General features: G+C 44.3%; 1 protein-coding gene across 1 annotated transcript in view; it reads left to right on the plus strand.

Annotated features, from left to right (window-relative positions):
- Positions 1-16,135, plus strand: part of CFAP221 (cilia and flagella associated protein 221) — a 121,544-nt gene that overhangs the window by 91,481 nt on the left and 13,928 nt on the right. The window contains exons 19-20 of the mRNA XM_052636042.1: positions 10,265-10,423; positions 11,814-11,905. Of these exons, the coding sequence (XP_052492002.1) occupies positions 10,265-10,423; positions 11,814-11,905 (251 nt within the window). The remainder of the gene's footprint in view (positions 1-10,264; positions 10,424-11,813; positions 11,906-16,135) is intronic.

Raw genomic sequence — 16,135 nt, forward strand, 5'->3', positions numbered from 1 at the left:
TCCTGGTTCAGTTTTGGAAAGTCACACTTTTCTAAGAATTTGTCCACTTCTTCCAAGCTATCCATTGTATTGGCATATAGTTGCTGCTAGTAGTCTTTACGATCCTTTGTATTTCTGTGTTGTCTGATTTCTCCATTCATTTCTAATTTTGTTGATTTGATTCTTCTCCCTTTGTTTCTTGATGAGCCTGGCTAATGGTTTGTCTATTTTATTTATCTTCTCAAAGAACCAGCTTTTGGTTTTGTTGATGTTGGCTATGGTCTCCTTTGTTTCTTTTGCATTTATTTCTGCTCTAATTTTTATGATTTCTTTCCTTCTCCTAACCCTGGAGTGCTTCACTTCTTCTTTTTCTAGTTGCTTTAGGTGTTCAGTTCAGTTCAGTTCAGTCGCTCAGTCGTGTCCAACTCTTTGTGACCCCATGAATCGCAGCACGCCAGGCCTCCCTGTCCATCACCAGCTCCTGGAGTTCACTCAGACTCATGTCCATCGAGTCCGTGATGCCATCCAGCCATCTCATCCTCTGTCATCCCCTTCTCCTCCTGCCCCCAATCCCTCCCAGCATCAGAGTCTTTTCCAATGAGTCAACTCTTCACATGAGGTGGCCAAAGTACTGGAGTTTCAGCTTTAGCATCATTCCTTCCAAAGAAATCCTAGGACTGATCTCCTTCAGAATGGACTGGTTGGATCTCCTTGCAGTCCAAGGGACTCTCAAGAGTCTTCTCCAACACCACAGTTCAAAAGCATCAATTCTTCGGCGCTCAGCCTTCTTCACAGTCCAACTCTCACATCCATACAAGACCACAGGAAAAACCAAAGCCTTGACTAGACGGACCTTAGTCGGCAAAGTAATGTCTCTGCTTTTGAATATACTATCTAGGTTGGTCATAACTTTTCTTCCAAGGAGTAAGCGTCTCTTAATTTCATGGCTGCAGTCACCATCTGCAGTGATTCTGGAGCCCCCAAAAATAAAGTCCGACACTGTTTCCACTGTTTCCCCATCTATTTCCCATGAAGTGATGGGACCGGATGCCATGATCTTCATTTTCTGAATGTTGAGCTTTAAGCCAACTTTTTCACTCTCCTCTTTCACTTTCATCAAGAGGCTTTTTAGCTCCTCTTCACTTTCTGCCATAAGGGTGGTGTCATCTGCATATCTGAGGTGATTGATATTTCTCCCGGAAATCTTGATTCCAGCTTATGTTTCTTCCAGTCCAGCATTTCTCATGATGTACTCTGTATATAAGTTAAATAAGCAGGGTGACGATATACAGCCTTGACGTACTCCTTTTCCTATTTGGAACCAGTCTGTTGTTCCATGTCCAGTTCTAACTGTTGCTTCCTGACCTGCATACGGATTTCTCAAGAGGCAGGTTAGGTGGTCTGGTATTCCCATCTCTGTCAGAATTTTCCACAGTTTATTGTGATCCACACAGTCAAAGGCTTTGGCATAGTCAATAAAGCAAAAATAGATGTTTTTCTGGAATTGTTTCCTTATTACCAAATTCAGACTTAAATTGAAGAAAGTAGGGAAAACCGCTAGACCATTCAGGTATGACCTAAATCAAATCCCTTATGATTATACAGTGGAAGTGAGAAATAGATTTAAGGGCCTAGATCTGATAGATAGAGTGCCTGATGAACTATGGAATGAAGTTTGTGACATTGTACAGCAGACAGGGATCAAGACCATCCCCATGGAAAAGAAATGCAAAAAAGCAAAATGACTGTCTGGGGAGGCCTTACAAATAGCTGTGAAAAGAAGAGAGGCGAAAAGCAAAGGAGAAAAGGAAAGATATAAGCATCTGGATGCAGAGTTCCAAAGAATAGCAAGAAGAGATAAAAAGCCTTCTTCAGTGATCAGTGCAAAGAAATAGAGGAAAAGAACAAAATGGGAAAGACTAGAGATCTCTTCAAGAAAATTAGAGATACCAAGGGAACATTTCATGCAAAGATGGGCTCAATAAAGGACAGAAATGGTCTGGACCTAACAGAAGCAGAAGATATTAAGAAGAGGTGGCAAGAATACACGGAAGAACTGTACAAAAAAGATCTTCACGACCCAGATAATCATGATGATGTGATCACTAATCTAGAGCCAGACATCTTGGAAAGTGAAGTCAAGCGGGCCTCAGAAAGCATCACCATGAACAAAGCTAGTGGAGGTGATGGAATTCCAGTTGAGCTGTTTCAAATCCTGAAAGATGATTTTGTGAAAGTGCTGCACTCAATATGCCAGCAAATTTGGAAAACTCAGCAGTGGCCACAAGACTGGAAAAGGTCAGTTTTCATTCCAATTCCAAAGAAAGGCAATGCAAAAGAATGCTCAAAATACCGCACAATTGCACTCATCTCACATGCTAGTAAAGCAATGCTCAAAATTCTCCAAGCCAGGCTTCAGCAATACATGAACCGTGAACTCCCTGATGCTTTAGGTGTAGAGTTAGGTTATTTATTTTGATTTTTCTCCTGTTTCTTGAGGTAGGCTTGTATTGCTATGAACCTTCCCGTTAGCATTGCTTTTACTGAATCCCATAGGTTTTTGGGTTGTGTTTTCATTTTCATTGGTTTATATTCATATTTTGATTTCTTCTGTGATTTGTTGGTTATTCAGAATTGTGTTGTTTAGCCTCCATATGTTTGTATTTTTAATAGTTTTTTTCCTGTCTAATCTTACTGCATTGTAATCAGAAAAGATACTTGAGATGGTTTCCATTTTTTTGAATTTACCAAGGCTAGATTTATGGCCCAGAGTGTGATCTGGAGAAGGTTCCGTGTGCACTTGAGAAAAAGGTGAAATTCATTGTTTTAGGGTGAAATGTCCTATAGGTATCAATTAGGTCTCACTGGTCCATTGTATCATTTAAAGTTTGTGTTTCCTTGCTAATTTTTTCTGTTTAATTGATCTATCCCTAGGTGTGAGTGGGGTGTTAAAGTCTCCCACTATTATTCTGTTATGGTTAAGTTCCCCTTTCATACTTGTTAGCATTTGCCTTCCATATTGCAGTGCTCCTATGTTGGGTGCATATATATTTATAATTGTTATATCTTCTTCTTGGATTGATCCTTTGATCATTATGTAGTGCCCTTCTTTGTCTCTTTTCATGGCCCTTATTTCAAAGTCTATTTTATCTGATATGAGTATTGCTACTCCTGCTTTCTTTTGGTCTCCATTTGAGTGAAATATAGTTTTCCAGCCCTTCACTTTCAGTCTGTTTGTGTCCCTTGTTTTGAGGTGGCTCTTGTAGACAGCATATATAGGGGTCTTGTTTTTGTATCCATTCAGCCAGTCTTTGTCTTTTGCTTGGGGCATTCAACCCATTTACATTTAAGATAATTAAATATAAATAAAAAATAATCCCATTGCCATTTACTTTGTTGTTTTGGGTTCGAGTTTATAAACTTTTCCTGTGTTTCTTGTCTAGAGAAGATCCTTTAGCATTTGTTGAAGAGCTGGTTTGGTGGTGCTGAATTCTCTGAGCTTTTGCTTGTCTGTAAAGCTTTTGATTTCTCCTTCATATCTGAATGAGATCCTTGCTGGGTACAGTAATCTGGGTTGTTATATTTTCCTCTTTCATCACTTTAAGTATGTCCTGCCATTCCCTTCTGGCTTGAAGAGTTTCTATTGAAAGGTCAGCTGTTATCCTTATGGGGATCCCCTTGTGAGTTATTTGTTGTTTATCCATTGCTGCTTTTAATATTTGTTCTTTGTGTTTGATCTTCATTAATTTGATTAATATATGTCTTGGGGTGTTTCACCTTAGGTTTATCCTGTTTGGGACTCTCTGGCTTTCTTGGACTTGGGTGATGATTTCCTTCCCTGTTTTAGGGAAGTTTTCAACTATTATCTCCTCGAGTATTTTCTCATGGCCTTTCTTTTTGTCTCCTTCCAGGACTCCTATGATTTGAATGTTGGGGCATTTAACATTGTCCCAGAGGTCTCTGAGGTTGTCTTCACTTCTTTTAATTCTTTTTTCTGTTTTCCTCTCTGCTTCATTTATTTCCACCATTCTATCTTCCACCTCACTTATTCTATCTTCTGCCTCAGTTATTCTACTGTTTGTTCCCTCCAGAGTGCTGTTGATCTCAGTTATTGCATTATTCATTATTGATTGACTCTTTTTTATTCCTTCTAGGTCCTTGTTAAACTTGTCTTGCATCTTCTGAATCTTTGTCTCCAGACTATTTATCTGTAACTCCATTTTGTTTTCAGGACTTTGGATCATTTTTACTATCATTACTCTGAATTCTTTTTCAGGTGGACTCCTTATCTCCTCCTCTTTTGTTTGGTTTGGTGGGCTTTTATCATATTTGATTACCTGCTGAATATTTCTCTGCCTTTGCATCTTGTTTAGGTTGCTGTGTTTGGGGTGGTCTTTCTGTATGCTGGAAGTTTGTGGTTCCTCCTTATTGTAGAGGTTCTTCCCTGTGGGTGGGATTGGACAAGTGGTTTGTCAAGATTTCCTGGTTAGGGAAGCTTGCATCGGTGTTCTGGTGGGTGGAGCTGGATCTCTTCTCTCTGGAGTGCAATGAGGTGTCCAGTAGTGAGTTTTGAGGTGTCTATGGGTTTGGTGTGACTTTTGGCTGCCTGTATTTTTGTGCTCAGGGTTATGTTCCTGCGTTGTTGGAGAATTAGCTTGGTATGTCTTGCTCTGAAACTTGTTGGCTCTTGGGTGGAGCTTGGTTTCAGTGTAGGTATGGAGGCTTTTGGATGAGCTCTTGTTGATTAATGTTCCCTGGAGCCTGACTCCCTTTTTAATACCGAATTAAGTCCAAGCCCACTCCACTGCATGTGTCCCCGCCAGCCTGTGTGTTCCCCCATTACCTGCCCTCAGGGGCATCCCCCTTCCTCCTTATACTTGTAGATACATAAACAGTTGGAATGACTGAAGCGACTGAAGTGGCATGCAAACCCTAAGTATAACGAGCAGAGCATTACGGTGGAGTGTTGGAGTGATGTCTGTGCATTGTCTCCAGGGGCAGAGGAGGCATCCAGGGCAGCGTGGACTCCATGTGCCGACAGTACAGGTTTCATAAAGGCACATCATTAAAGCAAAATAAAAGGCCATGATGAACTCTGACTAAAAGTCAGACAGGAAATCTGAGGAGGTTCTATGTAAGTGCAGAATCATTGATAAAATGTCACCGTAGTTGCCCTGATTATGGTCTGTCTTGTAAGAACACACACACGCATGCAGAATGAAGAAGGACCTTAGATACTGCTGAGCAAGTCTCCCCTGGGAGAATCTGTGTCTCTGATGGGGCAGAGGTGCTGATGGTCACACCAAGGGCAGATGGGATGCAAACCTGCCTGGTTCCTGACTGTTGGCCTCAGTGCTCCTCTCACTAGCTCTGCTGCTTTCCTCCAAAGAGCTGTAATACCTGTGTTTTGGCCACTGCAGGGCATGTTCCGGTAGTCTTATGGCAGGATGGAGGGGCAGTTCCTCAAAGAGGAACTCAGAGGTATAACCAGTAATGCTGAAGAAGCTGGAGTTGAATGGTCCTATGAAGACCTACAAGACCTTCTAGAACTAACACCAAAAAAAGACATCCCTTTCATCCTAGAGGGTAGGAATGCCAAAGTAGGAAATCAGGAGATACCTGGAGTAACAGGCAAGTTTGGCCTTGGAGTACAAAATGAAGCAGAGCAAAGACTAATAGAGTTTTGCCAAGAGAATGCACTGGTCATACAAACACCCTCTTCCAACAACACAAGAGAAGATTCTACACATGGACATCACCAAATGGTCAATACCAAAATCATATTGATTATATCTTTGCAGCCGAAGATGGAAAAGCTCTGTACAGTCAGCAAAAACAAGACCAGGAGCTGACTGTGGCTCAGATCATAAATTCCTTATTGCAAAATTCAGACTTAGAATGAAGAAAGTAGGGAAAACCACTAGACCATTCAGATATGACCTAAATAAAATCTCTTCCGATTATACAGTGGAAGTGACAAATAGATTCAAGGGATTAGATTTTATAGACAGAGTGCCTGAAAAACTATGGATGGAGGTTCGTGACATTCTACAGGAGGCAATGATCAAGAACATCCCCAAGAAGAAGAAACGCAAAAAGGCAAAATGGTTGTCTGAGGAGGCCTTACAAATAGCTGTGAAAAGAAGAGAAGCTAAAGGCAAAGGAGAAAAGGAAAGATAAACCCATTTGAATGCAGAGTTCCAAAGAATAGAAAGGAGAGATAAGAAAGCCTTCCTCAGTGATCAATGCAAATAAATAGAGGAAAACAATAGAATGGGAAAAACTAGAGATCTCATCAAGAAAATTAGAGATACCAAGGGAACATTTCATGCAAAGATATGCACAAGAAAGGGCAGAAACAGTATGGACCTAACAGAAACAGAAGGTAATAAAAAGAGGTGGCAAGAATACACAGAAGAACTATACAAAAAAGATCTTCATGACCCAGATAATCACGATGGTGTGATCTCTCACCTAGAGCCAGAAATCTTAGAATGCAAAGTCAAATGGGCCTTAGAAAGTATCACTACAAACAAAGCTAGTGGGGTGATGGAATTCCAGCTGAGCTATTTCAAATCCTAAAAGATGATTCTGTTAAAGTGCTGCACTCAATATGCCAGTGAATTTGGAAAACCCAGTGGTGGCCATAGGACTCAAAAAGATCAGTTTTCATTCCAATCCCAAAGAAAGGCAATGACAAAGAATCTTAAAACTACCACACAACTGTGCTTATCTCACATGCTTTGAGCAAAGTAATGCTCAAAATTCTCCAAGCCAGGCTTCAGCAATATGTGAACCGTGAACTTCCAGATGTTCAAGCTGGAATTAGAAAAGGCAGAGGAACCAGAGATCAAATTGCCAACATCTGTTGGATCATCAAAAAAAGCAAGAGAGTTCCAGAAAAACATCTATTTCTGCTTTATTGACTATGCCAAAGCCTTTGACTGTGTGGATCACAACAAACTATGTAAAATTCTTAAAGAGATGGGAACATCAGACCATCTTACCTGCATCCTGAGAAATCTGTATGCAGGTCAAGAAGCAGCAGTTAGAACCAGGCATGGAATAATAGACTGGAAAATCAGGAAAGGAGTACATCAAGGCTGTATGTCACCCAGGTTATTTAACTTATATGCAGAGTACATCATGCGAAATGTTTGGCTGAATGAAGCACAAGCTGGAATCAAGATTGTAGGGAGAAATATCAATAGCCTCAGGTATGCAGATGATTCCACCCTTATGGCAGAGAGCAAAGAAGAACTAAAGAACATCCTGATGAAAGTGAGTGAGGAGAGTGAAAAAGTTGGCTTAAAACTCAGCATTCAGAAAACTAAGATCTTGGCATCTGGTCCCATCACTTCATGGCAAGTAGATGGGGAAAGAGTGGAAAGAGTGACAGACTATTTTCTTTGGCTCCAAAATCACTGCAGATGGTGACAGCAGCCATGAAATTAAAAGACACTTGTCCTTGGAAGAAAAGCTATGACCAATCTATAGAGCATATTAAAAAGCAGAGACATTACTTTGCTGACAAAGGTCTGTCTAGTTAAAGCTATGGTTTATCCAGTAGTCATGTATGAATGTGAGAGTTGGACTATAAAGAAAGCTGAGTGCTGAAGAATTGCTACTTTTGAGCTGTGGTGTTGGGGAAGACACTTGAGAGTCCCTTGGACAGCAAGGGGATCCAATCAGTCCATCCTAAAGGAAATCAGTCCTGAATATTCGTTAGAAGGACTGATGCTAACGCTGAAACTCCAATACTTTGGCCACCTCATGCGAGGAAGTGACTCATTGGGAAAGACCCTGATACTGGAAAAGATTGAAGGCAGGAGGAAACGGGGACAACAGAGGATGAGATGGTTGGATGGCATCACCAACTGAATGGACATGAGTCTGAGTAAGCTCTGGGAGTTGGTGATGGACAGGGAAGCCTGGCATGCTGTGGTCCATGGGGTCACAAAGAGTAGTACACAACTGAGAGACTGAACTGAACTGAACTGAACATCATAGGACATTTAGCTCAGTGATTTCCAGACTTCATTTGGCACCAGAACCCTTTCATCGGCTGAAGTTCTACATAGAAAGGCTGGGCTGGCAGTAGGAGAGGGGCTTTCCTGAGAAGGGTATCCCAGCAAAACCCCAGGATTTCCATGGTAAGGTTTGGACACCACTCTCTTGTCCCCCAGACCCACCCACTACCACCTCCCTCACCACTCTGCAAGTGAGAAAGAGACCAGTTTTGCAGACATAACATATATCAACATATACCAAGTTCTATACTTTAAGTGCATGCAGTTTATTGTATATAATTATACCTCAGTATGGCTATAAAAGAAAGAATTTGGAAACCCTAAGAAACAAACATAAAAGGCAATGTTGTTGGTCAGTCGCTCAGTCGTGTCCAATTTTGCGACCCCATGGACTGCAGCACACCAGGCTTCCCTGTCCTTCTCCGTCTCCTGAAGTTTGCTCAAACTCATATCCATTAAGTTGATGATGCCATCCAACCATCTCATCCTCTGTTGCCCACTTCCCTTCCTGTCTTCAGTCTTTCTCAGCATTAGGATCTTTTCCAGTGAATTGGCTCTTCACATTGGGTGGCCAAAGTATTGGAGCTTCAGCTTCAACATCAGTCCTTCCAATGAACATTCAGAGTTTATTTCCTTTAGGATTGACTGGTTTGATCTCCTTGCTGTCCAAGAGACTCTCAAGAGTCTTCTCCAGTACCACAATTCGAAACCATTAATTCTTTGGTGCTCAACCTTCTTTATCGTCTAACTCACATCCGTACACAACTACTGGAGAAACCATAGCTTTGACTGGATGGACCTTTGTCAGCAATAAATAGGGGTTATAACAAGGAAAGGTCTACAGTAAGTCTTGGGATGATATCTGTGCATTATCTACAGGGGCCAGAGGAGGCATCTAGGACAGGAGCAGTCGCTCTCTGGGTCAGATTTGGGAGCCAGTGTTTGCATTTGCGACTGCAGGGCCGGAAACAAGATGAAAGATGGGGGCTCTGGCGAGAGAAAGCCAGGGAGGTCGAGGATGCAGAGGAAAGCAGGTGGGGATGGGGAGATGGGGGATGTTTCCTATTCCTGCGCAGGTTCCCTTAAGTACACCTGGGTGCACGGACATAACATATGACACATTGAAGAATGGGAAAAGAGCTGCTCTGGACACATGGGTATCTCCTGCCTCTTCCCTCAGCTGCAGAGCTCATTGAGATGTGGTTGCTGGGGCCCTACCAACTCCCTCAGGGGGCATCATTGCCTCCCTGCCCTCCTGCTGCCTTTACAGTCATGAGTTCAGGCAAGAGCCCACTTGCTCGGCATCTTTCTCCTCGGTCCTGGCTGTAGATCAGCCTCCCTGAACTAACAGAGGACTGTCTTCCCAGCATTTGTGGCTGGAACACATTCGTCACATCCACCACAACCAAGCTCTGCTGTCACACCTCCCTGGCCTGGCTGCATCATCTTTAAGTTGTGGGGAACGTTTATATCTTGACAGTGGAGATTTGTGTGTGTGTTTTAAATTTTTATTTTTAATTACTCAGACAAAAAGAACAGAATCTCAGTGGTTCTTGAACGTCTGAATTAACCACGAGGGAGCTGAAAGCTATGTTGTTTGGGACAAAAGCAGGGTTTTTATTGGATAAGCCCCAGAAGGAACATTAAAAGCCTCCATGTTTTTGTATATTTTGATAGAGTTGCTCTGTACCTCCATTAGTCTCACTGGAAAATTAGTAAAAAACAGGATCTCCCTTAAAGCCAGATACTACATCCAAATGGAGCCTTCCTGAATTAAAGACATCACCAAAACAATGTTAAACGTTGTCATTTCCTGATGTATCAAATGCCACCCTCTCCTTTATCTTCTCTTTAAACTAGTTTTAAAAAAGCTGTTTTTCCTTCCCAAAACCAGAAGCTCATTTGCTTTTTAAAACCAGTTTGCTTATTTACAGTTAGGACTGATCAAATTTAGAAACAAATACTTTAAGCTGTGGTTTCATTTGTGCTGGTTTCCACGGGAGCCTAGTAAATCCATGTGATATGTGATGAAGTTCTTCAGCCAGCAAAGTGACATCTGTGAGTGACCCTGACCACAGCCCATCTGAAACCACCTCTACTCTCCTGCTTGTCTTTCTCAGACAAGCTGACGCAGAGTCAGAGTGTCCGTACTGGTGGGAGCCGTGGGGAACCTCAGCTGATGTCTGTCCTGTGCCTGAGGTGAAAGCTGGTCAGCAAAAGAGATTCCTTTTTTTTTCTCTCTCCTTCTTCTGCAGAATCCCAGCCCGGGACTGTTTGCTGTGAAGCACCCTCTGACTTACGTGGAAACCTTGATCGATTACCACCTGTGCTCCCACCCCAAGTACAAGTTCACCAAGGAGTGCCACTGTGGCTCCAGCATCCCCCTCACCCAGAAGCAATTTCTCCATCACACGGTAAAGCCGTCCCAGGCTCAGCAGCAGAACTGGCCCTGGGCTGCAGGGACCAGGGGGTGGGGGACAAGGAAGTGAGGGGTCGCAGCTGGAACTGGGAATAAGAGAGTCTGTGGCCACAGCTGCAGAGCAAGGACAGTAACCATGGCACAGGGGCACGGGCATGTCCCAGCCCTGGAGCAGGGCAGGCGGGCTCGCCGCACCATCCCGTCTGCCTGTGCCCACTTCCCAGCTTCACGTTGCCCCCTTTCAGCATTCTTACTCTCTTTTCCTTTGAAGGCTATGCCTAATATTCATTTTATTCCCACTGTGACCATGTAAGAGAAGTCGCATGGTGGTCACAGTCCTGGGGTCTGACACTGTCTCTCTCTGGTCCCTAACAAGGAGAGAAAGATCAGAAGGGACAAGGTGGTGACGTGGCAGACACACAGTGAGAAGGAGGCTCCCCAGAGTCCCTTCTTCCCTGGATAAGCAGCCTGAGCTCAGTTTCCAGCAATGTCTCCTGCGGGTGACCCTCAGCCCTTCCACACTTGGCAAAACCCCACCTTAGGTCATCATCTTGGCCCTACTCCTGCCAGCCCCCCTTCACACCTCTTCCCACATCACTTTCCTGCCTCTTGGGTGTACAGTTCAAGCAATGACCCATGTGGTCCTCACTCCCTTCTCCTTCATCACCCCCGAGTCCAGCCACCCTGGGTCCCACCAGTCTGCCTTACACACCACGTGACTCCCTCTCTTCCCCCTGGGTGCCAGCACCACACCACTACCACCCCCCACCCCCTCGCAGAAGCCTTCCTTCCATTCGAGTCGCATCCAGTCCTTCTCCACTTTGGAATCCCTCCATGGTCCCCGCTGCCCATGGGAACAGCTCCAAGCTCATGAGCTTGGCCCACGAGACCCTTCACAACCAGCCTGCCTTCCTGGCCATTTTCTGTCAACCTCCATCAAGCGCCCTGCACTCAGTGACCCCTGATCACACCCCTCCTTGGCATCTCAGTGCAGTTGCACAAGCTCACCGCCCCCCACCCCCATCCCCACTGCCTGGAAGAGCCTTTGATGAACTGACCCATGCTCTCTAAATGTTGCATTAGCATCACATTCACAGGAATCGAAACAGATCGAGAGGCCTGACCTGCCCCTCCACACCAGGACCCTTGCTTCTCTGCCTCATAAGTCAGGGCACAAATCTCTCCTTCCTCCTGCTTTAATTCCTGCTGCTTCATTGAATACTATTTGCTGAAACGGTTGTCTTTTTTAGCCTCAGAAAAATTCTATTAAGCTTAAATGATAAATTTTGCAGTTCAACTTTTAAGACTGAAAATTAGCCAGCTGAGTGAAATTGAAGTGCTTCCTGGACTTCACCCATGGTCCCCCCGTTCTGGCTCTATTACAGGACATAATACCTGGAGTGATGACCTGGAAGAGGTTCCACAGCCTGGTGTTCTCATCCCTGCCCGAAACTTATAAGACAGAGGTGTTGCCGAGGTAAGCCCAGCTCGCGTTGCCTCAGAGGGGTATGTGTGCCCCTCAGATTACAGAGACTGTGGCCCTGAAAGTTGCCTGCCAGGAAAATATCAAATCATACTTTTGGTGCATGAGGGAAGTTCGGTAGTCAGAGGGATATGATGATGTGTAACTGATTTTCATCTCTTTATCTTGAGATAAACTTTATGAGATAAACTTTATTTTTTTTTTAACTTTTATTGACATCTAGTTGATTTACGATGTTATGTTAGTTTCAGATTTACAGCCAAATGACTCAGATATGCCTATATAGGTATGTGTATCTATGTAGATATATATAGGTAAGTTCTCTTTCTACATTATTTTCCATTATTGATTATTACAAGATACTGAGTATAGTTCCCTGTGCTACATAGAAGGTCCTTGTTGGTTATTTATTTTATATATAGTAGTGTGTATATGTTAATCCTAATCTTCTAATTTATCCCTACCCCCTACTTTTCTCCTTTGGTAACCATAAGTTTGTTTTCTATGTCTGTGAGTCTATTTTTGTTTTATAAATAATTTCACTTATATCATTTTTAGATTTCACATACAAGTAATATCATATGATATTTGTCTTGCACTTAGTATGATCATCTCAAGGTCCATTCATGTTGCTGCAGATGGCGTTATTTCATTCTTTTTTATGGCTGAGTAATATTCCGTCTGAGTAACATTCCATCTACAATATCTTCTTTATCCATTTCTCTGTTGATGGACACTTAGGTGGCTGCCATGTCTTGGCTATTGTAAACAGCGCTACTATGAGCTTTGAAGTACATATATCTTTTCTAATTGTGTTTTTTTCTAGATATATGCCCAGGAGTAGGATTATAGGATCATATCAAAGCTCTTGAGATAAACTTTTAAAAAATTAATGTCACAGGGCTTCCCTGATATTCCAGGGATTAGGAATCCTCCCGCCAGTGCAGGGACACAGGTGTGACCCCTGATCTGGGATGATTGCACATGCTGAGGGACAGCTGAATCCACATGCCGCAGCTACGGAGCGTGAACCCTGGAGGCCGTGCTCTGTCTACAACAAGAAAACCACTGGAGTGAAAAGCCCATGCACTGCAACTGGAGAATAACCCCACTCACCACAGCCAGAGAAAGCCCATGTGCAGCAAGACCTGGCACAGCCAAAAACAAGTAATGAATAAATAGATAATTGCAGTTTTTTTAGAAAAAAATTAATGTCACGGTGGATCGTTGACCATACTTCAATAAAAGTAGACAACCAGTCCACATAATTCAACTGAAATAATCATGGTTCATTTTCAGCATTTTAGAATTGCCATGATTAGCTGTCTACACCCTCCATATCCACACCAAAGGATCCAGGTCTCTGCATGCTCCAGCCTGGCCGTCCACCGGGAGGCCCCACAGCTGTCATCAGAGACAGAGCAGGTAGATGAGAATAGTGTTAGACCAAAGAAGGAGGAAATTCAGAGTAAGCACATTCTTGCTAATTTGCTTAACTAGCACCTCTTCAAAGCCCTAAGATCAAACAACTAGCTGATGCCTTTTCCTTTAAACGCAGCCTGGTCAGTGACCTGCTCCTGAGACCTGGAATTTAGTTATTTGGTCCATTGTCCTTACAAACATAGTGAAATGAGTTGCTGGTGAGCAAACGTGAATAGTGTCCCAGTACGATGACCATCACAGTGACCTTTTGCTCAAATCCTTTGATCTGGAGTGAGGCCCTCCCCAAGGGGGCAAAACCCTACCATGGCCCCAGGAGTAGTCAGCTCTGCCTGGGCCTAAGCACTGCCACCAACCAGGGTCAGTGGGTACTTATACCCTGACTTCTGCCAGCGTGTCCTGGTTCCTCGCCGTCATCAGAGTTCCCCTAGGTCCTCAGGAGCCGTGCGACCTCAGCCACACTCTCTGGTCAGCTCTTTGGGCCAAGTCCTCTCATCCAGAACCCAGGCTGATGAGACCTGCTCAGCCTTGACATTTTCGTTTTAGTAGAAGTAAGAGGAGACTTCCCTGTTGGTCCAGTGGTTAAGAATCTGCCTTCCAGTGCAGGGGACATGGGTTCGATCCCTGGTCTGGGAGCTTGGATCCCACCTGCCATGGGGCAACTATGCCGGTGACCAGGCAACTATGCCGGTGCGCTGCAGCTCTTGAGCCCATGCCCCACAAGTGGAGGGTCTGTGCACCACAAGGAAAGATCCCGCATAATACAACTAAGACGCAATACAGCCAAATAACAAATAAATATTTTTTTTAAGTAGGAAAGCTCACCCTCATGTGCACCAACTCCATATGCACTGTCACCCACACACCCCCAGGGATTCAAAAAGGCAATTGAAATCCAGTTTGTAACCCTGGAACCCTTACCTTTACTTCTTCCTCCACTGCCAGCAGAAAAGCTCTTCCTGAATTAATCGAAATCCAGGCTTTTCCTCGTGCTGTTCCTTTTGGGTCATTTTTTTCAGTGTGTCTCTACCGCCCTCCTTTGCCTGGAGATGAGCATGAGAGCAAGCAGAGGGGGTGGGCCATGGCAGGGGCTCAGAAATGTTAGTTCCTTTTCTGTGAATTCATATTACTGAACCAAACTTGGGTCCGCTCACCCGTGCACAGCAAAGCCAGTCTACTGACACAAGGTTGTGATGGAAGTGAAAGTTGCTCAGTTGTGTCCCCATGGACTGTAGCCGCCAGGCTCCTCTGTCTATGGGATTCTCCAGGCAAGAATACTGGAGTGGGTTACCATTCCCTTCTCCAGGGAATCTTCCCATCCCAGGGATCAAACCCAGGTCTCCTGCATTCCAGGTGGATTCTTTACTATCTGTGCCACCAGGGAAGCCCTAAGAAAGTGTTTATTGCAGGCACCAAGCAAGGAGAACAAGGCAGCTAAAGCTCAAAAAGCCCAACTCCCCTTGGCTTTCAGGAAGCATTTTTAAAGACCAGGTGAGGGAGGGGGATTGCAGGGTGTGTGATCAGCTCACCATACACAGATCTCTGATTAGGTGATGGTGAGGTTACAGATGATGTCATGTTGTCAGTTCTCAGGTTACCATAGGTCTGGGGGCTCAGTGGTCACAGTCATCAAATAGTTAACTTCTTGCATTTGGTGGGGGTTCGGCATCTGTGACTCAGGAATGTGCATCAGATACTGTTATCTGGGCATTTCTGAGTGGAGCTATAGCAGAGGACCTAGAGAGGGGTCTGTAGCTCACCACTAGCCAGTCAGAAGAAAGTCACACACTCTGCAGCCCTCACCCCAAATTTTGCCTTTAAAAACTTCCCCTGCAGACCTTCGGGCAGTTCTGAAGGTCTGGGCACAAGCCACCGCCTTCTCCTTACTGGTCCCTGCAGTAGACCTTCCTCTGCTTCAGACTCTGGCATTTTGGTTTGCTTGGCCTCACTGTGCGTTGGGTACGTGAACTTGTGTTTGGTGACATTAGCATATTTCTAAGACCTGAAATCTCCAGAACCTAGGGCTGGAGGGAACAACCTTACAGAGAGGACACTCTCGTGTCTGAGAGACCCGATAGCCCTGTCACCCACTCTGCGTCCTTGGGCGAGTCACCCATCCCTGAAGCCCTTGAGCAATGATTTCCTTGTCTGTGGAATGGGGACCTGAGGGAGTCCCTACGGAGCACTCATCAGGACTCACATGGTGCCTCCAGCACTGTCCTTAATAGCTCTTCCCACTCCTGCCGTCCCCCACTCACTAAACCTTGCAGTCACTCTGCTGCCACCAGATGGCGATGACCCTCCGTCATCTGGACTCAGATCCTCATTTTGCTGAGGAGTGAAGGCACTTCAGAACAGACCCCAGTCATCAGGGAACCAAGCACAGCTGCGTGTGGCACCCTTCCCTAGACAGAACATGTAAAGTGAGAGATGGTGGGGAGTACAGAGGGCCAGGGTCCACCCGCTGTCAGCAAGCACAGGTCTCAAGAATTAAGACAAAAACATCCTGGTTTTTTTGGTTTGTTTCTTTTTTTTTTCCAAAGCTGTGTCCTTGGAAAAATCTCCTGAGGCTATTCTTTCAAAAGGCACTCAGAGTGCAGTTACTTTGGGCTTGAATTAACCATGAATTAAACATGAATTCCACATGAATTAAAGAAAACTCTCCAACTAGGAGTTGTTACCTCCAGCTTCTGTGCCTGAGTGCTCTGTTGGGCCAATCTGTTTCAAAATAAAGCATAATTGCATGACAGATTATAAAATCAAGAGAGGATTCTTTATTTCTTC

This window comes from Budorcas taxicolor, chromosome 2 (genome assembly GCF_023091745.1).
Source record: "Budorcas taxicolor isolate Tak-1 chromosome 2, Takin1.1, whole genome shotgun sequence".
NCBI lineage: Eukaryota > Metazoa > Chordata > Mammalia > Artiodactyla > Bovidae > Budorcas > Budorcas taxicolor.